At 47.0% G+C, this 25,831-nt stretch overlaps 2 protein-coding genes across 4 annotated transcripts in view; one reads left to right on the top strand and one right to left on the bottom strand.

Annotated features, from left to right (window-relative positions):
* Positions 1–14,278, top strand: part of ZDHHC3 (zinc finger DHHC-type palmitoyltransferase 3) — a 29,809-nt gene extending 15,531 nt beyond the window's left edge. For 2 of the 3 annotated variants that reach the window (XM_042888455.1, XM_042888454.1), the window contains 4 exons: positions 256–352; positions 2,170–2,251; positions 5,335–5,465; positions 12,192–14,278. In XM_042888455.1, coding sequence (XP_042744389.1) covers positions 256–352; positions 2,170–2,251; positions 5,335–5,465; positions 12,192–12,425 — 544 coding nt within the window. In that variant the 3' untranslated portion in view covers positions 12,426–14,278. Of the gene's footprint in view, positions 1–255; positions 353–2,169; positions 2,252–5,334; positions 5,466–8,086; positions 9,715–12,191 lie in introns of those variants that run through there. The other variant, XM_042888456.1, reaches the window with a different exon arrangement.
* Positions 14,279–14,985: 707 nt separating this feature from the next.
* On the bottom strand, positions 14,986–25,252 carry TGM4 (transglutaminase 4). The gene is made up of 14 exons (XM_042889279.1): positions 25,083–25,252; positions 21,257–21,436; positions 21,076–21,182; positions 20,771–20,900; positions 20,314–20,432; positions 19,189–19,296; positions 18,584–18,758; positions 17,936–18,074; positions 17,595–17,698; positions 17,084–17,335; positions 16,517–16,873; positions 15,955–16,124; positions 15,657–15,793; positions 14,986–15,337 (listed from the first exon to the last, which is right to left on the bottom strand). Exons 1-14 carry the CDS (start codon positions 25,090–25,092, stop codon positions 15,196–15,198), a joined length of 2,130 nt encoding a protein of 709 aa, XP_042745213.1. The 5' UTR covers positions 25,093–25,252; the 3' UTR covers positions 14,986–15,195.
* Positions 25,253–25,831: the final 579 nt, after the last annotated feature.

Raw genomic sequence — 25,831 nt, 5'->3', positions numbered from 1 at the left:
CTCACGTCCAGCTTCTCGTCTACCAGGATCCCCAAGTCCTTTTCCACAGGGCTGTTCTCAAGGGGTTCTTTGCCCAGTGTGTATAACCCCAGGGATTGCCCTGACCCAAGTGCAACAACACCTTGTGCTTGACCTTATTGAACCTCATTACGTTTCACTTCTGGTTCTTTCGTTTCTTTGTGTTCCTAAAATTTCTGTGAAATCTTGTATTCCTGGAATGGAATGTGCTACAAATAAAGTTCTGTCTTCTTTCAGCGTTTGCAAGAGGTGTATTCGGAAAATGGACCATCACTGCCCATGGGTCAATAACTGCGTAGGAGAGAATAACCAGAAGTACTTTGTACTGTTTACAGTAAGTATTTCACATGTGTTGTTTGAAGCTGCCTGGTGTGCAGCCACAAAACATTGCATGTCATTTCTGAAGCAGCTCCAATGCTGGCTTGCTTTTCTTTCCTGTTTCAGAAGAGCTTTTCAGGGAACTCCTGCAGACTCCTGTTTCACTAATTGGGGAACGCACACAATATAGCAATATAGGAAAAGGCAAAACAGAAAGTGTTTGCCCGGGCTTTGTGAAGCTTGCTTTGTCAGGTGATTGGCATGCTGTTTCCCAACTCATGTGGTTTGTTGATTCTTTCGCTCTGCTCTGTGTTTGGTAGAGTTGCGACCCACATATAGGGTACCTAAATGCTGTCCTTGAAGGAGCACCTGTCTGAGATTGCATAATAAGAGATGGTGTCACATCTTAAGCAAGGAGAGGGAAATCTACATCCCCTTTGGAAAGCATTGTTCATGTTCTACTTGCAAGCAGTTTATTTTTGTGCTTGAAAACCGAGGAGATGTTTGACTTTTTGTGCTGTTTTCTGTAGCATAACGTGTAAGAAAGCAGGAGCACAGACTTGAATACTACTTACATGGGAGGGTGCAGATCTGTTTCATCAAAAGGACTGCAAATGTCTTGTGGGAGCAGTGTGAGTGTTGCAAGGCTGCTTGTTAATGATGCCCTATTTTATTAATAAGTCTTTGGAGAAATCTGTAGGTTCAAGGAAGCGTGTTCTCATGTTACCAAGTAGAAAGGGAGAAACTTTGAATTAAGAGGCAAGCCTTGCTCCAAAATTTATTTTCTACAGTGTGGTTTGTTAGGATGTGGGTTACAGAACAAAACCCATTTTTTTTCCCTTGAGCAAGGTTGTTTTCACTGTAAGGGATAAGCAAGATGCTTTAATCATATCAAAAGGATTTCTGTTTCCCTTAAAACTGCCATTACTTTCAAGTGGGCTCTATTAAACAGCCAGTGTAGTTGCAAGAGAAACAAAAGATTTTGTTTATTCTTTTTGTTTTGTTCCTGTTTACTCTCTTTAAGACCTGGGGAGATGAAAGCTTGGCAGCACCTTCCAGCTCCAAGGGGAGGCAAAACGCTCTCCTGTCACCCTTTTCTGCTCCCACAGGGTCACCCTGTAACAAAATGTCCCTCACACCTAGTAGTCTGTAGGTCCAGGAAAGTCATCCTTCTAGCCCTGTCTCTGTAAACTGTAGTGTAGTACTGCCAGTGGTTTGAAGTATTTTGTTGCAAAGCTAAGACAGGATTAAAAAAAAAATGGATTAAGTACGAAGTGTTGAAGGCTGACAGGAATTTTCCATGCCAGTGTCTGCCTCAGGGAAAAACACTTATTTAAGGGAAAGAAATGACATCTGGAAAACAGATTAAGTGCTTCTTGTGGCTAAAACAAATTAGCTGTTGTTTCACTGGTAAACTGTAGTGCTCTCGTGCTTGAGAGCATGGACATGAGCTTTGACAGCATGACACCTGAGTGTCAGAGAGCTGCTGGTATCTGAGAGCTGCACTGTGCTCAGCAGAGGAAGGGTCGCGCTGTCTGGGAGGCCACACTGAGGCGCAGCACACCAGGCTTTGTGTCTGCCTGGCTTCCAACTAAACTTCTTCTTCCCATGCCCTTGGAGCTGTTGGTAAGGCCACACTGAGTTGGGTGTTACCTTAGTGTTCACCACCTTCAGGTTGCTTTATTTGGGGGATGGAGGTTGTTGATTTTTGGTTGTAGGGTTCTTCTAAGTCTGAACACTGTCCTTGATTTTAAGTTGATGAAAGTGAGCGTTCTGGTCTTTGCCTGATGCCTATATTGCATCCTTTTTCTTTTTCTTTTTTTTTTTTTCCAGATGTATATAGCACTGATTTCTCTGCATGCTCTAATTATGGTGGGATTTCACTTCTTGTATTGCTTTGAAGAGGACTGGACAAGTGAGTACTAATGAAGCATCTCATTAAGATATCAGATTAGCGTATGGAAAAGACCTTATAATGCAGTTTGCTTGTAAGACAACCCCTTCTGTATCATCTTTAGGAGAATGTTATCAAAGCTCTGTTATGTGATCTTCAATTTTATTTTTTTAATGATCAATCCTGGAACTTCATAATTTTTTCTGACCTGCCAGGATTTTTGCCCTGAAAAATGTCCTATTCTGTCTTAGTGCTGAAACTGCCTGAGAGGAAGCTGAGACATAAAGACTCCTAGATATTATGTGTGCAGTAAACTACTATTTCCCTAAATGCAGCACTGATTTCCTGAATGCCAAGCAAGATAAGGAGAATGTGTATGCTCTTTTTAAAAGGGTAGCATGAATCATTCTTGCAAGACTGCCAGGAAAACATGTTAACTCAGATCCAAAAATCCACCCTCACGAGAACAAGGAATTCCTTTCCACACACACACACACAAAAATGAACAAGAACCAAAATAAACTGCCAGCCCTTGTTCTGGAGCAACAAATGAACAAGTTTTCCCATAAGCATTTGAGATATGTTTTTAAAAAGTGTGAGTATGGGAAATCCTCTAGATAATACTGAGTTAATGAGACAGGTGCCACAAGTTGTGTGTGCAGCTTGTGCCTTTTCTTGGAAGGGCATTACCTTCTTTTCTCTTAGAATTCCCTTTTCTTAAAACATGTCATTGTGCTTAAGGACTGGTTTTATTAGCTTATAATAATGTGGAGGATGGGTGCACTCACTTATGAACTGAATTTGACAAGGTTGTTGTGCAGTTCAGAACTTTGCCAACCAGCTGCTAAATGCCACTGAGAACATCTGGATTTGACTATGGTGGCAAGGACCATGAAGGAAGGATACATCAAAGGAAAGTTCCCTTTCTCCAAGCCTGTGTCTGTGGGGGAAGCAGTTTCCCATCTGTCCCAGGTTTTGGCAGCAGAAGAGGAAGTTTACAAGAGGTGGATCTGTTGTTCCAGCTGCCTTACATTTTTGCTGGTTGTGCCTGATTATTGCTTATCTCTCGAAGCTTCACATCTGCTCATGGGAGAAATACTCATCTTTTCTTACTATTTTTGTGACGATGCCGTGTGCGTACTGCACGTGGCATCTGTTGAGAGCAATGCAGTGATTGCCAATACTAATATTTCAACCTACCTGACAGCATCTCAGAAGAAAACAGAACCCAGAAAAAGAAAAATCACGGATGAAGGAAGTGTGCTCAACAAAAAAATGGACAGATGGGTGCTTGTTTTTCAAGGCAAATAACGTGGCACTCTGCTTAATTTGTAAAGAAGTGGTGATAGTTTTCAAAGATTACAATTGGGAAAACATTACCTGCAAAAACATGCTGCCAAATTTGATGCGTATCAGGGAACACTTTGTGAAGACAGTGGAACCAAAAAAGAATTCTGTCATCTCAACAAAATCTTTATAAGGTTAAAAACTCAAATGGACTCTGTTATAAGAGCTAGTCACGTGGTGGCAAAATAAATCTGAACTATTTACTGATGGTGTGCTTATTAAGCAGTGCTTGGAAAGTGTGGCAGCTATAATGTGGTATAGCTACTGATGGTGCCCCAGCAACGGCTGGTAAAAAAGGGGGATTTATTAAATTAATAGAAGGTGGTGCAGCTGCCACCAGCAAATCACGCTTGATGAAATATCACCGCATCATACAGCCAAGAAAACATGTGTGCAAAAGCTTTGAAAATGGATAATGTCATGCAAATCATCATCTAAGCTGAGAATTGCATTAAAGTCCAATGGATTGAATCCTCACCAGTTCCAGGAGTTCCTTAAAAGAATGGATGCAATTAGGAGGACATCATTTACTTTTTTGAAGGAAGGTGGCTAAGTCAGGACAAAGTGCTGAAAAGATGCTATGATTTGCGATATGAAATCATTTGTGGAATGAAATTTGTGCCAGAACTTGAAAATGAAAAATGGCTCACAGATTTAACAGTTTTTGGTGGATCTGATCGCTCATTTAAATGAGTTAAATGTGTGTCTTCATGGTGAAAATCAGCTTATCTTTTCTGTTTCAACCATGACAGCATTTGCAATGAAACAAATTATGGCAAGCTCAAGTGATGGCAAATGGCCTCATGCATTTTGATGTGTTGGCTAAACACAGGCCTGTGAACAGCGAAAAATATGCATCTCTGCTTTCTGGTTTGATGAAGGAATTTGGGAATAGGTTTCAAGATTTCCAAAAGAATCATCATTTTTTTTTGTTTATTTCTGACTCCATTTTCAGTTGACACAAATACATTACCTGCACATTTTCAAATGGAACGTATAGAGTTGCAGTCAGACATTCGCGTCAAAGAAAATTCAGTCTTGTTTTGTTACTGGATTTTTATAAGGTCTGCCTTAACAGAGAAAAATATCCTGTGCTTCACAATCATACCTTATTCACATCATTGCTTTTTGGCAGTATGTGCACTTGTGAACAGTTGTTTTCAAGGATGAATCACAGGAAGAATAGCATTTCATTGAAAATCACTGACGAGCACCTGGAGATCTCACTAACAATTGCAGCCACTTCCATTGAACATTGCACTGATGCATCAGTTTCATAAAAACAGGGCCAAGCATCTCATTAGTTTTATGGTTTTGCTCCTCTCTGCTTTTTACATTTTAATAAAAAATATATTAAAAACATAAGTTTTGTTACTTTATTATGTATTTTACATTTGGCCCAAGACAATTCCCCTTCACTCAGTGCAGCCCTGGCAAGCCAAAAGGTTTGACACCCATGCTGTAAGTGAAAGAGAGTAGAATGGGTTCCTGAGTAGCAGGCTGGGAAAACATCTCACTGAAAAAGGTGAGATGCTGCTTAACACAGAAAAACCCTGTGGTGCTTTCTTGTTGCCTTGTTGAACTTGTAGGAGTGACTGCTTCATTGTTGTGCATCCTCAAGAAGTCTGAGCTTCCCCATGCACCTTTTTGAGTATGATCACCGTGCAGTTCATTCTGAAAACTCATGGCCTAGTGGGTGTTTTGCTGCTGCATTACCTGATCTCTCCCCTTCCAACTGTGTTGTTTTGTCTTCACAGAATGCAGCTCCTTCTCTCCACCAACCACAGTGATCCTTCTCATCCTCTTGTGTTTTGAGGCGCTCCTCTTTCTCATCTTCACCTCGGTTATGTTTGGGACCCAAGTACACTCCATCTGCACTGACGAAACGGTGGGTGTTCCACACCCTCTTTTCTTTACCTTGTCTCTCACCGTTCATAGAAAGAGTTACGGGGTTTTGCCTCGTTGCATGGGGAATTCATGTGTACCCTTTGAGGAAAAATCCACTGTGACCAGCTGAATCAGCACAGTGCTAAATTGTCCTCTGAAAGTCACTGTGAGGAGTGGTGTCCACCGACGTAATTATTGGCTGGGATGTTGTGGGATCAGACGTTACCCTGGGTAAGGTAAGGCGTTGGTATTGGGGTTTACTCTGTACAGATTCAAGAACTGTAGATTCAGGAATATTTTTCCTTTAATGAAGTGCTGCTACGCTGGTGTTTCAGATTTTTGTTGTGTCACAACATGCAGCTTTGCATGCTAGAAAATTTTCAGTTTTGCTTGTTAATCTGTTCAAAATCCATTCTCAAGGAGTGGGGAGGGAAAGCAGGGGAAATTTGAGACATTCCTGGAAATGGAATACAGTCCAATAGTGGCGGGTACAGTCTGCTGCAAAGCTACCAAGTTTGAATACATCATAGTAGAGGTGACGCAGTAATGTTGCTGCCCTGGTGTTGCTGCACTTGCTGCTTCTGTAACGGTGGAGCTGGTGCCTCCTGGTGATACTCCCACAAGTGAATGCTGCTGGCTTTCACCAAGCATGCTCAGAGATACGATAGCTCACATCAAAGGACTGGAATTAACTGGAGTGACTGAAGAGAAATTACAGTCTTAAAAGAGGGACCAGAGTACCCTGCCTCCTTTAGTTGTCCTTATCCTTCGCTTTACTCGTGGCCAGTTGAAGCTAGAATAAATATGTTGGCTGCCGTTGGAGAGCTGTGACTGTCATTGCAGTGTGTAAGAACCCATCGCTCCTGAGCCTTCTTTACAGTGCATGTTTTTCTGCCTGGCTTCTGCAAAAGGCTGATGTTCACACTGTGGCTCTTCTGTGCTCAGAGGAGGGCTGCAGCTGTTCGTCCTGCCAGGGCAACCTCTGCGATAGGGTACAGTGTCATATGGAACCAGATCCTGTCTAAGTTAAATCAATAAGTGTGTAAATTAGCAATGCTCTCTGTGAAACCATCACCCAAATTTCTCAGTCCTTGAAACCTGGCAGGAGTTTTAGAAGCTGCTTCCCATAGTCAGGTACACAAATAAGTCTCCTTCATTTCCTATCCCCTTGAATTCTGGAAGCTCTTGTGAAAGGACTTAAGCCACAGACTAAAACTAAAGATATGGACACTCCCTGTTTGGTTGTGGGGGTTTGCTTTTGATTTATGTTTTGTGTTTTTTTAATACTCAGCAGTAAAGACTTTGCTCTTTGGAGGCCTCTGTGTTGTCTGTTAATTTTGCTAGCTTTGAGCTAGCTGGGTCTTGCAAACAATCTGTTTTGAGTGCAGGATGTTGCCAGGTGAAATTCTACCTGATACGGCCCCTTTCAGAATTCTTTGTCACATTCTAGAGACAGGACTGTGTCGTGACCTTTCTCACCTTCTTCCAATCCCCAGGAGACCTCCTTCTCTGCCCTGTGCATGCTGGCCCCCTGGGATGCTTCCTCTCTGCCTGGAGGCACCCAGATCCCCAGTATTGTGCCGTTACCTCTGGAGGTGACATTCTCAGGGGTCACTGCAGCTCTTGCAGTTGGCTGAGCTTTTTCTGCAGAGCACCCAGAACTGGTAACTTGAGACACACAGATGTATTACAGTGCATTAATCTATAGCACAGGAGAGATGTGAAGGTCAGGAGAAGCTTACCTTGCAAAAGATCATAAGTTAAAAATCATAACAATCTGCCAGCCAGCACTACCCCTGGAAAAATAATGCTCTCCAGTGACTGCACCAGTTAATTGTGCTTCTGTGGCAGTGTGTTCAGTCAGTCATAGCTTTCCTGGAAGACCCAATTCGTGTTTATTGTACAGCACAAATTTGAGTTTGTGGGGTTTTTCGGTTTTGGTTTAAAAGGGACTGACCAGTGAGTGTTCCAGCTGATTGCTTGATGGCTTATTTTTATTTTCCCTCTAACCTGTACTAAACAATGCTAATGATTTCTCTCCAATTGGTATCTTATACAATCTTTTCTCCCTGCTGTCGGCCCATGCATGTTTTGGCAGTGATGTAGTGAAACATGAAGAGGCAGACTTAGCTACATGGAGCCATGGGTGAATCTGAACTTCCTGAACTTGCTTGGTGAATCTTGGAGCATTATAGAGATTATCTCATTGGGTTTTTTTGTCTGCAAACCTATGATTGTTTCCTCTGATTTTTTCTTCCCCATCTGGTTAGCACGTAATGCTTTCAGCCATTAAAGTATGTGCTTTGTATTTGGTTTTATGTGGTGGGTTTTTTAAATTGAACAATACAGACAATTGGAGGTCAGGTCTTAAAAGGTTTGATGAAATTTCCAGGCCTGAACAAAATTAAAACAGTTCTATTTTGGAGAAACATTTTCTATCTTCTTATTAGTAGCACTATTAGTAGTAGTATAAAGCAATGGAAAGAGGAGAGGCTCTAAAGATGCGTTTTAATGTTCTTACTCCATCCTTTGGATAAGGGGTAACTGAGAATAGACCTTTCCACAAACCCAGAGCGACAAAACCTGAGCGTTTGACTGAAAATGTGATATTTCTGTTTTCAGGGAATAGAGCAATTGAAAAAGGAAGAGAGAAGATGGGCTAAAAAAACAAAATGGATGAACATGAAAGCAGTATTTGGCCATCCGTTCTCTATAGCATGGCTTAGCCCATTCGCAACACCAGACCAAGGAAAAGCAGACCCATACCAGTATGTGGTCTGAGGAATTCTTGACCAGCATTTCCACTAAGATAGAAACATATTGCAGCACTACTGTTTAAATTTTCCATGAATGTTTAAAACGAAAAGCAAGACAAACTTTTTTTTATGTCTAATGAATGGCTGATAATTGCAGAGAAAAAAAAGCCCTGTATTCCACAACTTCAGATAATTCTATATCTCTGGCTGAAACTGCTGCTGTTGCTTTTCTTTCTTTCTTTCTTCTTCTTTTTTTTTTTTTCTTAATCATGTTAACTTTACTGGCCTTTGTTTCTCTCTGCTTTCTGTATGGCATAACTAATGTGAAGGGAGTTTTCCTTCTCCGTTGTGACCCACCTCTTCTGAGTAGGTTTTCATGCTGTCTGCTGACTGTGCTGAGCTCTGTGGAAGACATATGAGTGCCAAGTCCTACACAGACACCTTTGGACTTCCTGAAGGAGCGCGCTGCTCTTTCAGAAGTGAACTTGAACTGGGAAGTAGACCCTTCACTTTACCGAAAGGCACAAGATGAGAACGCAGGAAGAGAGCCAGTTGACCTGGTGATTGCACGCAGTTCAAGTATCTAAAGCAAACATTGCCAACGCTGCTTCCCCCTCGTTTTTCCTTCCACCTACAAAATCGGTTTCATCTTTCTGGCATCATTTTGTCTGTTCCCTCCCTGGTGCGCAGGAAATTGTTGCCATCTTAGGGTAACTGTGTTGCAGATTTAGAAGACTTTGTGGATTTTTAACATGCCTTACATTTGCAGAAAAGAAAGAGAAAGAATCTGATTTTCAAATGCTTAGAATGGGAGCAGCATCGTGTTGGCTTGTGTTTGTCTCCGTAAATGAGCTGTTGGAGCAATACCTGTTAAATAGCTTTGAAAAACTGATGGGAATGCCTGGAGGCAGATGGATAAAGACTGACCTTGGTGGGGTGTGTCGTTATGCCAGGGAGATCCGTCCTACATTCTTAGCATCGCCCTGGTGTGGAGCTTTGTGAATCTTTTACTGTGGATGTGCACACCTGTGTGCAAACGCACACCGTGTGTATGTATGTTAAAGCTGGGAACTGGTGGTGGTAAGGAGCATGTGTACTTCATGGACTGTGTGGTGATGAAAGGGGAGGGACAGAAGGCATTCCAGAAACAGGTAAGGCCAAACCATTCATAACTGTGACCGATGCCTTGTGTTCAGGCAGAAATTTTGCTATATTTTGGATCATTACTCCTATAGACTTATCAGAATATTGCGAACAAAGGAAAAACTACTCATCAGCTGTGTCCAGGAATTCCAAGGAATCTTTTCTTTCCTTGGTTTAAATAAAAGCCGTATTTTTTGGAAGATGATGTGTTTAGACTGCTTCAAAGCCATGGGGGGATGGAGGGAAATCAGGGAAGGAGAAGTTTAGCGGATGTCTCATTTTGGAAGTAATGTGAATGCTGCATCTTTTCAATCTGTCAATGCTTCCATATGGAAAACAAATGCAATAAAACTTTTCCAAAAAAATTCTTTGCTGTTCTTAATTTCTTGAAACTTTGGGAAAATCTGTAACAGCTTCCTGAGCTTGGTCTGAGCAGGATTGGCTTTTGTCACCCAGATAGGTAATGAATGAATGCACCTCACCATGTAATTAATTGCTGAATTGCACGTTCTGGTTTTGTTTTATGTCCTGTTATTCACTACGCATTTTGAAGGAAGGTTGCTTGCATTGTTCTGGCATTTAGATCATTGTGGAGAAAACAAAAATGTAATTACTCATTTCTGGTTTCAAACAAACACAAAGTGTTGTATTACCCAGTATTGTATTTTTCAGGCAAGCTTTCTGATGTTCGGAGCCGGCAGGGATGTCTGTCTGTTGGTGCCTGGTGTGCCTCTCTAACTGGTGTTCTCTGGTTTATTTGCACTGTGCATCTCAGAGTGTGAATTGCTGCAATGTGGCTCAGCACCAACACGAGGAAGGCAGGCTTGCTGCACCGCCTGATTTCAAGTGCTGGTTCTGCTTTGGTGCAACTGACAGAAATGGGAGCACAGATGTGGAGAGAAGTTACGGTGTTTGAAGTTCTGCTTGTGTCTTCCTTTTGGATTTTACAAGCGTATGAAAAGAACCAAATGCCTTCCTTCTGAGCTGTGAGGGCGGTCTGCAGGTCACTGCTCCTGAGCCAGAGCCCCCAGCACCCTGTATGGCACGGCACAGAAACGGGTGCTGAGGGAGATGGGGCAAGGAGCCAATTACACAGAGCTGCTGGTAAAACAGAAGTTCCTGACTGCTGATTCTTTTCTCACTCGGCTCTATTTATCTGTGCTTGCACATCACAAAGTAAACTTATTTATCTGGGAACCTTTCTTTATCTTTCCCTCCCTTTCTGTAACCTTCCTCACGCCCTGCTGACTGTGGCAGCCAGGCAGAATGTGAACAGGAGCTGATTTTGAACAGTTTTGTCTATTTTGAATATGTGCCCAGGAAGCATAAATAAGGCTGGGGATGGAGAGGAGAGGGAGAGCCCTGCCCTGCCTGCTGTGCTGAGCTGCCCTTAGCACAGCTTCGAGCCGACCTCACGTAGTGCCATGGTTGGCAGATGCTGTTCTGAGTGATGGGTGGTGGTTCGGAAAGATGGGGCTTGCTGCTTTGAAATCTTCACAAGCCTTATCCCCCATTTTAGCAGTGTGGATTGAACTGGGTGACACAACCAATTGCCCAAGGAAGCTGTGGTGCCTTATCCCTGGAGGCACTCAAGGCCGGGTTGGATGGCACAACCTGATCCAGTGGGTGGCATCCCTGCCCATGGCATGGGGTTGGCACTGGGTGGGCTTTAAGGTCCCTTCCAACCCAAAACATTTTATGACTCTGTGACCGAAGACAGGGTTAGAGCTGGCATGACCAGGGAGGCTTTCCATGCTTGGTGCTTTTTCTCCCCAGTGTTAGCGCAGAAGCAAGCTGCTGCTTGTTAATTATGTAATATCACATTAATGATGAGGCTCACTAGGTGTGCAGTTGTGGTGCCACAGAGGTCATTCACATGTCATTGTTTTCCCCTTGCAAAGCTCTGAGATGATTTGTGGGTACTTAGAGAACACCTCCAGAATCAGAACGGAGGGCTGGTTTGTGTCATGCTATTCTAAAGCCGCTGTTTTAAATGGTTTGAACTGAACTTGCTCATTTTTCCTCTCCTTGAACATCTCCAATCTCCAGTCCCGTGTCTTCACTTCTCGAGGAGCAGCGTTTCTGCACTGTCACCTTTGTCACTGTCGCTCTCATCTGCAAAGCTGACTCCATCTCGTGTGTAACACAGAAGGTGGGCATGAAGATGTGTGCCTGACTTCATGTAGGAGTGAAAACAAGTGCTCCAAGTTTCTACATAGAGAAGACTTCCAGACCTGAGCACTGACAGTCAACCTGTGTCCTTACTGGTGGCTGTGGGAAGAGGATGGTTGGAGCTGACCCAGTGCTCCTTTGCACTGGGGTTGGCCTTGGACAATTTGTGAAGCAGAAATAGCGTTCCTCAATATTTGCTCTTAATTGGTGCCAAACATGCGTGTTCTCATACTGATTTTCATTACCAGGCAACATCTGTCTGTAGTAATTCCAGTGACTGGGAAATATGGCAGTTTTCTTGTAGCTGAACCATTGTAAAGAAAAAAAGCCCAAATAAGGTGAAATTTCAGGTTGTGATTGTATTTTGTTACTTGTTGGAAGGACTCTAAAAGCACTGGGAGAAGAGGTCTCAGTTTGAAAGAGGGATGACCTTCCAGAAGCCTTATTACCAAGCAGTACCAAATAATTCGCCAAGGTTGGGGCTGTCCGTGAGCTGAGTCGTGTTTTGGAGATTTGATGTTACTGGGGATGAATTTGTTGGTACAGCAGGATTTCTGCCTGTCTGTCCATCTCAGTAGCTGAGCTGTGAGCACCATGATGCAGCTCAAATACCTGTTTTGAACGTGAAACGACTCCAAACTCTCCTCTTCTTGCAGGGCATTGAGCGCCTTAAGAAGCAGAAGCCGACCTGGGAGCGGACCAGAGGCTGGGAGGGGATGAAGGCGGCCTTCGGCGGTACCCCGTCCCTGTCCTGGCTCAACCCCTTCTCCAACATGGACTGCAGGCACCCACCACCAGCCCCTGCCGTGCCCGCGGCCGCCACCATGACGCAGGAGGAGATCGAGCAGTTCCTGGCTCGGGAGGTGAACATCCAAGTGCCCCATGAGTAGCAGAGCATCAGCCCAGGGGCCAAGGGACGCGTCCAGGCGGTGTGTTATTTTATTAACTGCTTGTGGTGGAGAAGCAGGGTGGGTTTTCTTGTCTTTTTTTTTTTTTTAATTGTACTTCGGGTGCTTCTGGTGCAGAATATAATTCAGGACTATTCATGGGGAAGTCGGGTCCAGCACCAGCAGAAGCAATGCAAATCTCCAGAGCAAGTTTAACCCAAAGTGAGAGCCACACGGCCTTTGCAGCTGTGTCCTGCCTTACCGAGCTGCTCTTGTGTGGCCTTCGGGGAGAGACCCAGGTGTGGGGCTGGAGCCGTGGGGCCTCGTGTCCTCATGGCACTGGCTGGATGAGTGTTGCCTCTCGTCCTGCCAGTGCCTGCATTCAGAGGTGATGCTCCAGGCATCAGCACTCTGACAACCAAGATCTAGACTGGTTTTGGGCTGGTTTTGCCTTGTTGTCATCTCCCCCACCTTACTGACCAGTGACACCTCACCTGGGCAACGTGCTCCTGGATTCTCACCCCCAGTTGTGCAGCTTTGAGGCCCTGTAACATGCAGCAAAGATAATTATCGCCTTGGGAAAGAGAGATGAAGGAGTTGGGGCGTAAATCGAGGTATTGTGGAAGACCTGGATTAACTTTCAGTTATTTATGAAAGCCCAAATTCCACTGGGTATTGCAAGGGTTTTTTTTTCCTCATGGCAGTGATAAAGGAGTTTAAACATGAAGTAACAAACAGTCTGGTGGGATGGAAGCTAGGAGTACAGTGGGGCCAGAATCCAGGAAAACAAGGGGAGATGTTTTGAACCATAGTGACCCCTTTGTTTCTCCTCTTTTTCTATGAAAAAATAGATTTTGGGGGGAAAAAAATGCATAAGGATCTGTGTGTTTATCTAAATGTCTTGGTAAAGGGAAACGTGCTGTACCTTGGGGAAACTGAGGTATCGTCTTGCTGTAGTGCACAAAGCAGAGCGGTGTGGGAATTTGAGGCTGTCTCACTTCTGCACCAGCCTTCATGTCTGCACGGCAGGGTCTGCATCACAGGGACACTGGGGACACATGTGAATCTGTACAGGGAGAAGTGGGGATGCATAAGGTGGAAGCTGGGAGCTGCTGATTTCAGTTAACTCTCCCACCTGTGGGTGGAGGTGGGGTTGCAGGGCCCCACAGGAAGACCAGCCGTGGAAGAGCAGCATTTGATGTAATGTGACAGCTGTATCCACAGTGCTGATTGCTGGGCTGATCTCCTTCCACTTCCTGCATTGCTCCTCAGCAGTGTGGGTTTGTGTGCTGTTTCAATAGCTGGAACTAGAAAGCTCTATGAAAGGAGGACTCCTCTCTGCCCGCTCCATGCTGCCACATTTTTGCCCATCAAAGGTGCAGGAGCTGGAAGAATGTTGGCATCAGGAAATCAGAGTGTTCCCTCACTCCTTTGTACCCTCCTGCTCCGCCTTGGTACAGCATGGCAAAAGCCTGAAGCAGCAGAAGTCCTCATGAGTTGGAGTGATCTGCTTCATTCCAAGCCCTGGCATCCACCTTGTAGTGTAACTCCCACCAGGTAGCTTGAGACCAAAGTTATTTCCATGGAATTGAAACCAGCCCCCTTCCCCTCCCTGTGGCATCGTGCCTTCACCTCCAGCCCAGGCTGGGCTCCATCAGCACTGCAGCATGGGGCTTCAATCCATGATGGACGGGATCACAGTGGCCATGTGCAGCATTCATGGTCTTTTAAAGCAGGCTTTCTATGCAAGTAAAGAACCTGTATCTCTTGGAAATATATATATTTTGGTAATCATAACTCTGGTTTATGCCTCCGGATGCTAATTATACTTATTAAAGAATTAATATTTCCATGCTGCAGTTTGTGCTCCTCCGTTCCCTGTGCTCCACTCTGCCCTGGGCAGTCTGACCGAGTGCTTGGTTAGCAAACCTGCCCATGGGAAGGGGGTAGAGTTAAGTGATCTTTGAAGCCCCTTCCAAACCAAATCCTTCTATGACTTTATATCCGTCTATGGCAGGGGGTTAGACCTGAGTGGTCCCATCCCATACAACCCAAACCATTCTGTGATTCATATAGTAAAATCAGGCTGCAGGGGACTTAACACTCAGTGTTAACCCCCTGCCATGGACAGGACTGCCACCCAGGGCCACCAAGGGCCCATCCAACCTGGCCTTGAGTGCCTCCAGGGATGGGGCACCACAGCTTCTCTGGGCAACCAGAGCCAGATAAGGGGTGATGTTCTTCCAGGAGAGTGCTGGAATGATGGTGGTACTTTGAAAACATACACCCCCACCCAAAATAATACTAAGGAAGGGTGCAAGAGGGGAGGAAGATACATGAAAAATGCTGTTTGGGGAGACTGTGCCAGGTTTGCCCCTTTTGCTACCTAAAGCAAATCACAGAGTGCCAGCATATTTGCCAGCGGGGAGAGAGAGGAAAGGACATGGGGAATTGTTTAAAATGTGTCTTGAGCTCCAATGCAGTGGGGTCTGGGCAGCCTCATGAGACTGCAGAGGCTGCAAAACAGCCCCTGCCTCAGCACGAACATCAGTCACACAGTGAATTTGTCGATTTTAACGCTCTTTATTGAAGCACAGTCAGCTACAATCAAAGCAGCTGTGGCCTTTACACCAGTGTAATTCCCTTTGCTTAATGGGATTGTAGTTCTTTGCTCATCAAGCCCTATTCCACAGTCAAGGAGAGGAGTGGTGGCAGTGACCTGCAGCTGTCACATGTTCAGGGTCCCCTTCTGTCCACTGCCGTGGTGCTGTTCCTAGTGGGTGACCGTGATGCCCTTCTCCACCGAAATGTCTTTGACCTGGTTGGAGGTCAGCCTGGCCACGATCTTCTTCTCTCCTACTCTTGTTGGAGTGCATATGACTTCAGACTTAATAATCCTGCCCGGCTGTATATCCCTAGGGAGAAAGGAAAACAGTCCCAGCATGAGCTCCTTGCACATCACCGGTCTCATCTGCCTGTTTGTCATAGTTTTGCTTAAAGAAAAAGCCATTGCATGTATTTAGCACGGTTATGCCCTTCTGCAACCAAATTGCAGCAAGCAGGGTTTGGTACCCCATGTAGTACCCCCCAGGCCCTGTCTTGAGCATGTATGTCGAAGAGCTGCACCGCTCACTGTCTCCTACCACTTCCTCAAGGAGAATTAACAGACAAGGAAAGGATGTTATTCCATGCCCAGAGCTCTGGGGCTCAGGGTTGCTCAAAACCTTGTCTTACCCTTCATCAAACGTTGCCATCTTAAATATGCCCAAGCCCTCCACCATCAGCTTGCAGTTGTCCATGGGGATGTTCAGCTTGTTCTTGAAGATGAAGGCGCAGGTGAAGTCCTTGTTCAGCTGTGCCGTTTCTGGCATCTGGAAAGTGAAGCAAACATAAACACGGGGCATCAGAGAGCTGATAGAGGTGCTGGAAGTGCTGCCAAGGGGAAATGTTTCCTTCAGTCCCCCCATCTAATTTTGGGACTCTTGCATGGAGACCCCTAGCCCCAGCCAAGCCTGGAGGGGTGCAGCCTCACCTGGACCTGGATGGGGGGGTACGCGAAGCTCAGAGACACCTCCTTGGTGAGCTTCTCAGGTGTCCCCTGGATTTCAGCGATGGCAGTGACATGGACGTGCTCTTCATCATCCACTGTGGCCAGTGCCTTCATGTAATCATCGGGCATGATCTTCAGCGGGACACGCGCCTCTGTGGGACGGAAAGCGTGACCTGGCTCTTTAGCACATCAGTGGCAGAAGCAGCACTGGTGGCAGTGCCAAGTGATGCTGGCGGGATGCGGGGTGAAGCATATTTGCTGAGGCCATCCTGCCCTGCATACCCATCTCCCCCCCGTGCAACTGCTGGCTCAGAAAGCACTAGAAGCAAAGATATAGATGTATATTTTTGGGAAGGTGACTCATGCTTGGAATGAGCAAATACTGTTAAGTATTCATCGCTCGTTAGTGTGTTGTTTGGCACACTGCAGTCGTGCTGCTGGGGATCGGCAGTGTTGAGCCTAGGTTGCTCAAAGATACGGAGCAAGCAGCAGATAGCCCTGGGGGTAAATAGCCTATAAAACATATCACAGTTTCCATGCCTACCAGATTGGCCTTCCACCTTGACAGTCTGCTTGATATATCCAAGATTGGCATGGACTTTCCCAGTGTAGGACTGCAGCTGGCAGGAGCTGGCAAGGTCGACAGTCCAGCTCCCGGCCACAGTGCTCTTCACGGTGATGACCACCTCAATGGGATTACCAGGACACAGAGGCTTTTCGTTGGTTATCTCCAGCTGGACCCCAGACTTGGGGACCACCTCATTTTGGACCATGTTTTTCTCTCCCGCATTTCTTAGGCTCACATCCTTGGGGACTGCAGCAAAGTGTGAACGAGGTGTCATCCCTGAGGGCTGCAGGTAAGAGACGGCTCTCTTCATGGATGCTCTTTCCTCTGAAGAGCCTGATGAAGGAAAAAATCTGCCTCAGACCTGTATCTCAGCGCTCTCACCCAGAGCCACCTCCCTGCCCTTTATTTGTCCTTCTGCTGCTGAGCAGAAGGTGTCAGGGCACCGACTGCCTCAGCCTCAGCTCACGAGAGCCCTGTGGTCTGTGCTACCGCTGGGAGCGGGGCCTGCCTTTTGACTCTGCTTTGGAGGATGAAGGCAGTCACCTTCAGGGAACTTGTACTCCCAAGTGATGTCCTCCCGCCTGTTCTGCCCCACAGCCTTGGTGCTGATGTTGGCGCCGACGCTCCGGCTCTCCACGCCCAGCTTGGTGTACTGGTTCCTGCCGTTCTCCTCCGTGACGCGCCAGTAGACCTTGTCGGCGTTCACTTCCGCGTACACAAACTTGCTGTCATAGGGCAAATACACGTCTCCATCTTTGACAGCCTTCACTGGGCACGGGCCACACTGGAAAATACCTGTAAAGCACATTCAATGCTATTTGCTGTGCCAAACATGACACACACATAATGCATTTAAACATTCATGCACCCACAGTGCCCTGCAGGGTTGGCTTCCAGCCTGCCAAGAAACACAATTCCCTGCTTCCTGGGCTCAGACCGCAGGAGTGAGATGGCTGGCCTCAGGAGCTCACAGCTGGCTGGAGACCACAGCTCCATACAAAACATCCCTGCCTCCCTTGGGAGTTGCAGAAGAGCCCTTCCAGGTAAATCCTACCTAGACTTTGCTCCTGAGGGGTCGCGTCGATTGCCTGCCAGCCATCAAACCCTGATGGCAGGTCCTTCCGCTTCATCCAGACATCATTCCACACGTGGAAGTTCCTGTGTACATTCAGGTTGGAAAGAAAGGGAGTGAGGTGTTGTAGGTAAGAGTGGTGAGCTCCTCTGCTTAGCTCCTTCAAGGGCAGCTTTAATAGGGGATTTGCGTGCAGCCCTGTGAGATCCTAGGCTGTCTCTCTCTCCCCAGCAGCAAACTTGAAGCAAAGGGAAACTCTCAAAGAAAAGCCTGCCGGGGCTGGGGAATGCAGAGTCACAGGGATTAGAGATGGTTAACCCTACCAGACAGAGTCAGAGGACAACCATTTCATCTTTTCTCCTTTCTCGTTCAGATAGACATCAACCCTCAGGTTCTCATCGGTGTCATGCGCCGAGTTGAAGTTGCTCACACTGCGGGCTGGGATCCCCAAGCAGCGCATGACTGCAACACAAACAGAACACAGGGTTATAAAACCACCGGTGGGCACCACTGGGGTCACCTGGTCCAAACCCTGTTAAAACAGCAACACCCAGAGCAGGAGGCCAGGCCTGCGTGCAAGTGGGTTTTGGAAATCCCCAAAGAGGAGACCCCATGGCCTCTGGGCAGCCTGTGCCAGCACTCAGTCACCCACACAGCACAGAGTGCTGCCCGGTGTTCAGAGGGAGCTCCTGCGCTCCACACTGTGCCCACGGCCTCTTGTTCCAGTGCTGGGCACTGCTGAACAGAGCTTGGCTCTCAGTGCATCACTCTCTCCCATTTGGTATTTATACACATGGATAAGACCCCTTAGCCTTCGCTACAGCAGACCCAGCTCCCTCAGCCTCTCCTCACATACAGGTGCCTCAAGCCTTTAATGAAAACACCAGGATCAAAGGGCATGCAGAAGTTTCCCTGGATTACTAGCCCAGTAATTAGGATACCAGATAGAGAAACAAGATTTTGCCCCTTACCTGTAGTGAGGACTCCTGAGAAGACCCAACATTGACCATAACAGACAGGCTTCTTCGTTTTGTAATACTGCTGCAAAATTGCAACGCTCCCAATCCATGCCATGGGGGAAGTCCCGTTCTCGTACTTCCCTGACCAGTTTCCCATCACGACACCATTGTCATCGTTGGCATTCACCTGTGTCCATGCACACACAGAGGAGACAACTTCAGGAATGAGGCCCACATCTTCCCAAGGTGCTCCACAGCTCTACAAGGCTGCTGGCACCAGCTGGGGCTTCCCTGCCTGGAACCCTCTGCCTGGCTGTCTTCAAGCATCCTAGTCCCCACTGCTCCCAGCAAGCCTCCCAGTGCAACCAGCAGCTGCCCCTGAAGCACGACATTGGGTCTGGCCACCAGCTTCCTAATAAAGGACAACTGCTGGGTCAGCGGCACATTTTGGAAACGGAGAGATGCTGCATTTCTCCTGCCTCTTCCTTCCACCCAAAATGCCTCCCTAGCTCTTCTCCTGCAGTTTTGTATTCATTCTAATCCCCAGGGAAATAAAAGCAAGTAAGAAGCAGGAAGGAAAGCTGGAGGGGCAAACCAGTCCTCTGAGAGTGCCGTACCAAAGCAGACATGGCTCTGGACACAACCACGGGATCCCTTCTACTGCTCATCTTGAGCTTGCTTTTGTCCAGCAGGTACATGCAGGCATCCAGGATTGATTCCTCAAACTGTTTTGGAGAGAAAAAGGAGACGTTTTTACACATCACTCTGAAAGAGGAATTTGCTCATTCGCCTTCAGGTCTATCTAGGTTCTTGTGGAGGAAACTGCCAAACTAGCCCTACCTTCAGACCTTTCCTTATGATATTGAATGAACCTACTTCTTCTCTATGGCCAGTATTAGTAGTAGGTGGCTAGTTGGACTAGATGACTTAAAGATCTTTCCCAACCTCATTGATTCTATGATTCTGTGATTCTGGAGCTTATGGAGCTTCCAAAAGCCTTTTTCTCCATGGAAGAGTTTAAATGAAAACCTACCTTGGGAGAGACCAGCCTATGTCATGCATCTCACAAGCAGAGCCAGAACCTGGCCCAGCAACTTCTTGCTCTTGCGAGCACTCCTCAGTCAGCTACAGCACCTCCCTGAAGCCTTGCACATTGCTCACATGAATAACGACATTTTGAGAGGGTTACAGATATTCAAGCTATTGACATATATAAAATAGATTCTGGTTAAAAAAATACAGAATTGCAGATTACTATGGCAAAAGATTCCTCCTTAACTGTGGGAAAGGCAGCACCACAGATGCTGTTTGATGGGCTCCTCTATGTTACTCCGTTAGAAATTGCAGACTTGGAGAACAAAATAGAGCAAAAAAGGAACCCCCAAAAGATAAAAAAAAGATCGCAACAGCATTAATGATGCAATGGGGACAGAATCAGATGTCATCATGTATCCACACTCTCGCCCGCTGCTAAGCTGGCCAGCAAGGGGGATCCCAGAGGGGAAGATTTGGTCAGAAATGCTCTGTTCTCAGTTTCTGAAGAATTCACTGAGCTCTGGTCTGGGGCTAGGGAATCTGCTTAAGCAGATAGTTTAAGCAGCTGAGATTTCCCAGTGAAACTGGGGGATTACTCAAGTGCTTTAAGCTGCTCGCGTGCTTAATCTATTTGTGGATTCATTTAAATTAACATCAGAGAAAGAGTGAAGAGAGGTATTGATGCTGTGGGGACAGCTGTGCCTCACCTGCCCAAAATTCCAGGGTTTGCTGTGTATGTCGAAGGCAGACCCAACATAGATGTAGCCCGTATCGTTGAGTACGTACTCCTTTCTCTCAGCCTCGTTGGACAGGAAGACAATATCACCTTGAAGAAAAACACTTAGATGTCGGCTGCCTGCTATAGGAAGATTTTCCTGGAAAGCTACACCGTGGCAGCTGGTGGTCTGTAATGCTCACACCGCTTGGTGGCCGTGTGGCATTCACACTTCTCTTGCTATTGTGAGAGAGTTCCTATAAGGCCAGTCTTTATTTTAAGCCCTAGAGGCTCCCCAGTGAGGAGCTGGCTCATCGCTCTTGACTCACAGGGACGCGGCGATTTGGAGAGAAGAAAGGATGTACATGAGAAGGGGGAGAGGAGAAGCTCCCAGGTCAAGTCCTTGAAAGCAGTATTGATTATCCACCTTGCTGGACTGCTTTCCTTACCTTCACACCAAGGGTTGAACAGAAGGTAGACGGCGTTCGTCTTGGGCTTGTAAATGTTAGGGCCAGTCTGCACTATCAGGCCATATATTCCCACAGCGGCATTGGGTGCGCTGGTGACAGACAGAATGCACTGGGAGGCAACAAGGAGAGGGGACATGATGTGACCAACCCTCCATGGTGGCACCAGTGCTGTGGGGCAGAGGGATGGGGCTCATCCTGTGTGCCCAGTAGGGGAGTGGGAGGTGAACAGAAAATCCGTAGGGCTAAGGAAACACAGGACAGGGGTTATGGGGTTTTTCCCCTACCTCTGTGCCACTGGATTTGATGATGGAGATTTGCCAACCGCTGACATTCCTCGTGCTCCTGGGGTTCAGTGACATCAGGGTCCCCGTGGGCTCCATTGGCTTTTCACCTGGAAATAACAAGTTGCATGGGTTTGCAGGGCTGTGCAGTGCCCGGTGCTCTCCCACTCCGAGCAGTGCTTACCAATGCTGAAGTGCAGTGCCAGCTTGTCGGCGGCTCGCAGCTCCCTGCTGAGGGTCAGCTGCAGCAGGAAGGGCTGCCCACGCCGCACCACCAGGTTCGAGGTGTCGTACGCATCCGTGTGGTGCTGCACCGAGTTCTGGCTCTTCAGGAAGTCAACGTTGGTGACCTTCAGGTCGCTGTCTGAAAGTTCATTTGCGGAGAGAGAGAGAGATAGGAACAAATATATTGGTCAGTAAAGACAGCTTTCTTCTTACTAGAGCTTTTGTGGGTCACGAAAACACCTGGGCACCCAGTGGGCCAGCAAGAATGCTTTCAAGGACCACTGCAAGGAATAGATGGCTCAGCAGCAAAAAACAATACCACTTCACAATACCATTTCTCCTGCCTTTGGGTCTGGAGCACCCCACCTCATGGTGCAGGTGCTGGGGGCAAGAGGGGTCACGCTGGCAGCAGCTGGGACCATCCTGCTATGACACAACTTGCCTCGCCACAGAGCAAACACTGCCTTGGCACAGCAACATTTGTGTATTGTTTTTAGTTTTGTTTTTGCTGCTCTGCAGCAGATGCCAAAGGGAATGACGCCACAGGCACTTGCATGCAGCTATGCATCTTCCTCACCTTGCTATCCTTCAGCATAGGCAACGTGTGTATAAACAGCTATAGAAATATATGTATAGCCAAGGGCAAGGATCTTTGAGCACTACAAACGGTTGTTGTTGCAGATAGTAAAGCAACAGTGATAGTAGTGACAGAAGCAGTCATTGTAGTAGGAGTAGTCATAGTAATAACAGCCAGGACCAGTGACTTAAAAATTAACCCCAACTGTTGATTTTTTCTCACATCAAAGACTTTATTGGCCTTATCTTGGCACTGAATTGATCTGTTGTGATTATCAGTTAATGATATTGACAGCCGTGATTGACCCTTGTGGGACATAGGCACTTAGCCAAGTTGGATGTAACCCAGAATTGTCAAAAGTCAGCCCTCCAAACTGCTGAACTTGGCAGGTGCAGAGCAAGACCCCTCTGCTCCTCAGTAAGGTGGGGGCCTGGGGCTCTGCTCAGGTTGGGCAGAGAGAGCCCAGAGCATGCCAGGACACGGCCATGGCTCCTCTGAAGTGTCACACCGTGTCCTGTCTCTGCCCATGAGCCTCTTCAGAGCTAAGTGCTGTGCAAACAGCAGGGAGTAGCAACGCTAAGCAAGCGTTTGGCTCACCAGTGATTCAGATAAAGAGGTGGGCGAGTCACGAAATATGAAAACTGGGATCACTTAGAAATAAAGGAGTCAAAGGTAGGAGGGGTTAAGGGATTAGGTCACAAAATGCCTTGACAGTTTTATATGGCACCGCCAGCAGTGCCAAGGTGAGCATCACTGGGAGCCAGCCCTAGCACCACGGAGGCTGAGATGTGCCGGTGGCTGCTGCGGACACGGCTCCACATGAGAGAGGCTGTGAGCAGGGCTGGATCCTGAAACCCAGCCTCCATCTAGGCTGCAATTGCTGCACAATGAGTACAGCTCTGAGCAAACCAAAGTGATTGCCCAGTGAGCTGCACCGAGTTACTGCCTCCCTGCATTCCCTCCTATTTACTCAATAAACCCCATTTGTCATAGCTGTGTAAGAATTATCAGAAGTATGGTAAACAGACTTAAAATTAACTATCACCTTTCATCCACTGGCTGCCTTTTGGAGTGCTTTTTGTTTGCTTGCTCCATGCCACTGTCAATCTAGGGCTGATATTTTGCACAACAGGGTATGCAGGACACCAAAAATTTCAGCAGGAATTGTTCAACCCTTTGCTGAAGGAACAAACCAATCTCCAGCCACCAGAGCTGCTTGCCCTTGCTCCTTTAGGAAGCTCTGGTGAGCCTGTGCTCAGGAAAGACATTTCAGCTGTTGGAGCGGGTCCAGAGGAGGGCCACTAGGATGATCACAGGCTGGAGCACCTCTCCTATGAGGAAAGGCTGAGGGAAGTGCGCTTGTTTATCTTAGAGAAGAGAAGGCTCTGGGGAGACCTCAGTGTGGTCTTCAAGTACTTAAAGGGAACTTAGAAACAGATGAGGAACCGACTTTTTACACCATCTGATAGTGGACAAGGAGGATGCCTTTAAACTTAAAGAAGGGAGATTTAGGTTAGATGCTAGGAAGAAACTCTTCACTCAAAGGGTGGTGAGGCCCTGTCACAGATGCCCAGAGAAGCTGTGGTGCCCCATTCCTGGAGGTTCTCAAGGGCAGGTTGGATGGGGCCCTGGGCAGCCTGCTCTGAGGGGTGGTTGCCCTGCCCATGGCAGGAGGTTGGGTTTGGGTGAGTTTTAAGGTCCCTTCCAACCCAAATCATTCTGTGATTCTATGATTTTCATCTCAGAATATTTTTTTTTGCTGACTACCGTTGATATTGAGGATGCAAAGAGAAAATAACGCAGGTAATTGTTAATTATTTTTTTGAAGCATTCCCAGTCTGTGCCAAGTCTCAAGTTGAGGAGCTGTGCCTGCCCAGGGCTGCATGCTGACCTCCCTGCACTGATTTCTGAGAAATCAGTGATTCCTGGTGATCCGTGGTCCAGCTGACACAGCTGTTTGTTCTGAGGAATGCCATGAAACCAGCTGGAGGCATCCCCTATCTTTTGGAAGCATCTCCACCCTTAGGCTGCCTTCTTTGCATTGCCTGCAGGCTTGTAAACATGAGAATTAATGGTTTATAGTGGATGAGTGCTCTGAACTACATAAATATACAGATGTATTTTTCTCCCAGTTCCATGATTTATCTGTTACAGAGGTGTTACAGGCTGACCCACAGCCCCTCATCCTTACAGCCCCATCCGTAAGTCATGAGGTTTAAAAAATCATGTTGTAGAGCAGTGTGTTTATAGCCAGCCCAGCTTCAGTGGGATAAGGGCTTCTCAGGAAGGAAGTGCAGTGGGAATTATATGGTGTGGCTGCAAGAAGGAACAACATTTAGAGACCTGCATTTACTTACCATCCTTACCCAACCTTGAGAGAGCACTCATCTCAGGGCAAAGATGTTGCTGCCTGAGGCTGGCAAGGAAATTCCAGCTCATCCACATACAAGGTACAGAGGTATGAAATCATAGATTCATAGAATCATTAAGGTTGGTGCCACATCCACATGGTTCTTGAGCACCTCCAGGGACGGTGACTGCACCACCTCCCTGGGCAGCCTGTGCCACTGCCTCACTGCTCTTTTGGAGAAGAAATTTGTCCTAATATCCAACCTGAGCCTCCCCTGGGCAGCACTGGACAGCCAACTTTGCTGCCAGCTGTCCCTTTGGCACCAGCCGCCCCTGCTGCCCTGCTGCCCAGCTACACACCAAGCCCAGGGCTTGGGGTGGCCCCAGCAGCTGCAGCCGCTGCAGGAGTGACTCAGGCACCTCACTGGGCCAGTGCAGGTTCTGCTGACAATAGGGTAAGCCACATAAATCCCTCTCATCCACACTGCAACTTCTGACAGGTGGTGTCAGCCATCCCTAAAGAGCAATACTCTGCACAGTCAAGCAGGATGAAAGAAATTCCTTTCAGCTTAGCCCAGTAAGATTCTAAAAAACACACTTCTTGCCCATTACCATTGGCAGAGCCAGATTTCTACAGGTTGAAGGAAAGCGATGAGCACTGAGTTGTGCCTTCCAGCCATGTTCATTGAGCCCTCAAAACCACCTGCACAGTCTGACCCCAAAAGCAGCACTTCCCCAGCAGCACCCAGATGCTTTCCCTCGGAGTCCCACTCACCAGCATTCTTGAGCCCCAGTCCTCACCACAGGAGCCCTGCCAAGCCGCAAATATACCGCAAGTTATCATAAAGCTCATCAGTACCTTGATTCATGGCTCCTGACGGTGGTGTGACCAGAGGAGAATGCGATGCTGGTGGCTTCTGAGCTCCCGAGTAGCCTCTGCCCTTGCCTGTGTGCTTGCAGCAGGAACAGGGCTGCCCTTTTTATCTCCCCTGCTCTGAGGTGTCAGCAGGTCCATTGCCAAGGGGTGGTGTTTAAAGAAAGGAAGTTCCTGCAGAAGAAAAAAAAAAATGACTACAACTCCCTCTGCACATAGTCAGCCCCTGAAGAACAGCGAAACTTAAATCCCGCCTCACGTGGAAGGTAAATTTGCACAATCTGATGACAACTGGACAGACCCTTCACTGACAAATAGTAAATCATGCATTAGATGAGTAACGAGAATGCACTCGTGCCCTAATATCCAGGCTACTGGGACTGGGCTAACTCCAAGAAGCAGCTCACAAATGTTCTTCAGAAATTAAGAGTTTCCCATGAGGAACGGTACAATGTTCTTTGAATTTAACAGGATTTTTGTCATGAGGTTTGGGACAGAAACATCCAATGCTGTGAGCTAGCAGCCAGTGCTCCCACCTGTGGCAAAGCCCCTTACCTGTGGGGTTGGGTGGAGGCTGGAGGAGAAAGTGGGTGGGAAGAAGAGATCAAGACTAAGTCCAGAAGGAACAAGAAATGTGGTGGATGGACCAGGAGCCATTGCTGGCTGAAGAGAGTCTGCCCAGGAGTTGCTGGACCCCATGTGCCCCATTGCCTCCTTGTCCTGGGGTGACCAAA

Source organism: Lagopus leucura, unplaced genomic scaffold (genome assembly GCF_019238085.1).
Source record: "Lagopus leucura isolate 7727_CA_CO unplaced genomic scaffold, USGS_WTPT01 Super-Scaffold_100157, whole genome shotgun sequence".
Classification (NCBI taxonomy): Eukaryota; Metazoa; Chordata; class Aves; order Galliformes; family Phasianidae; genus Lagopus; species Lagopus leucura.
Note: the sequence above shows the minus strand (reverse complement) of the source record. Positions and strands in the feature narration are given on the sequence as shown.

Bases quoted from the DNA above. Each gene is read 5' to 3' on its own strand.
- TGM4 (XM_042889279.1), bottom strand. The intron at 16,125-16,516 runs GTAGGCATGGAA...TCCGTCCCACAG, and splicing joins CAAGGTGGAAGGCCAATCTG to AGGCGCGTGTCCCGCTGAAG. The intron at 15,338-15,656 runs GTAAGACAAGGT...CTTTCTCCCTAG, and splicing joins ATGGCAACGTTTGATGAAGG to GGATATACAGCCGGGCAGGA.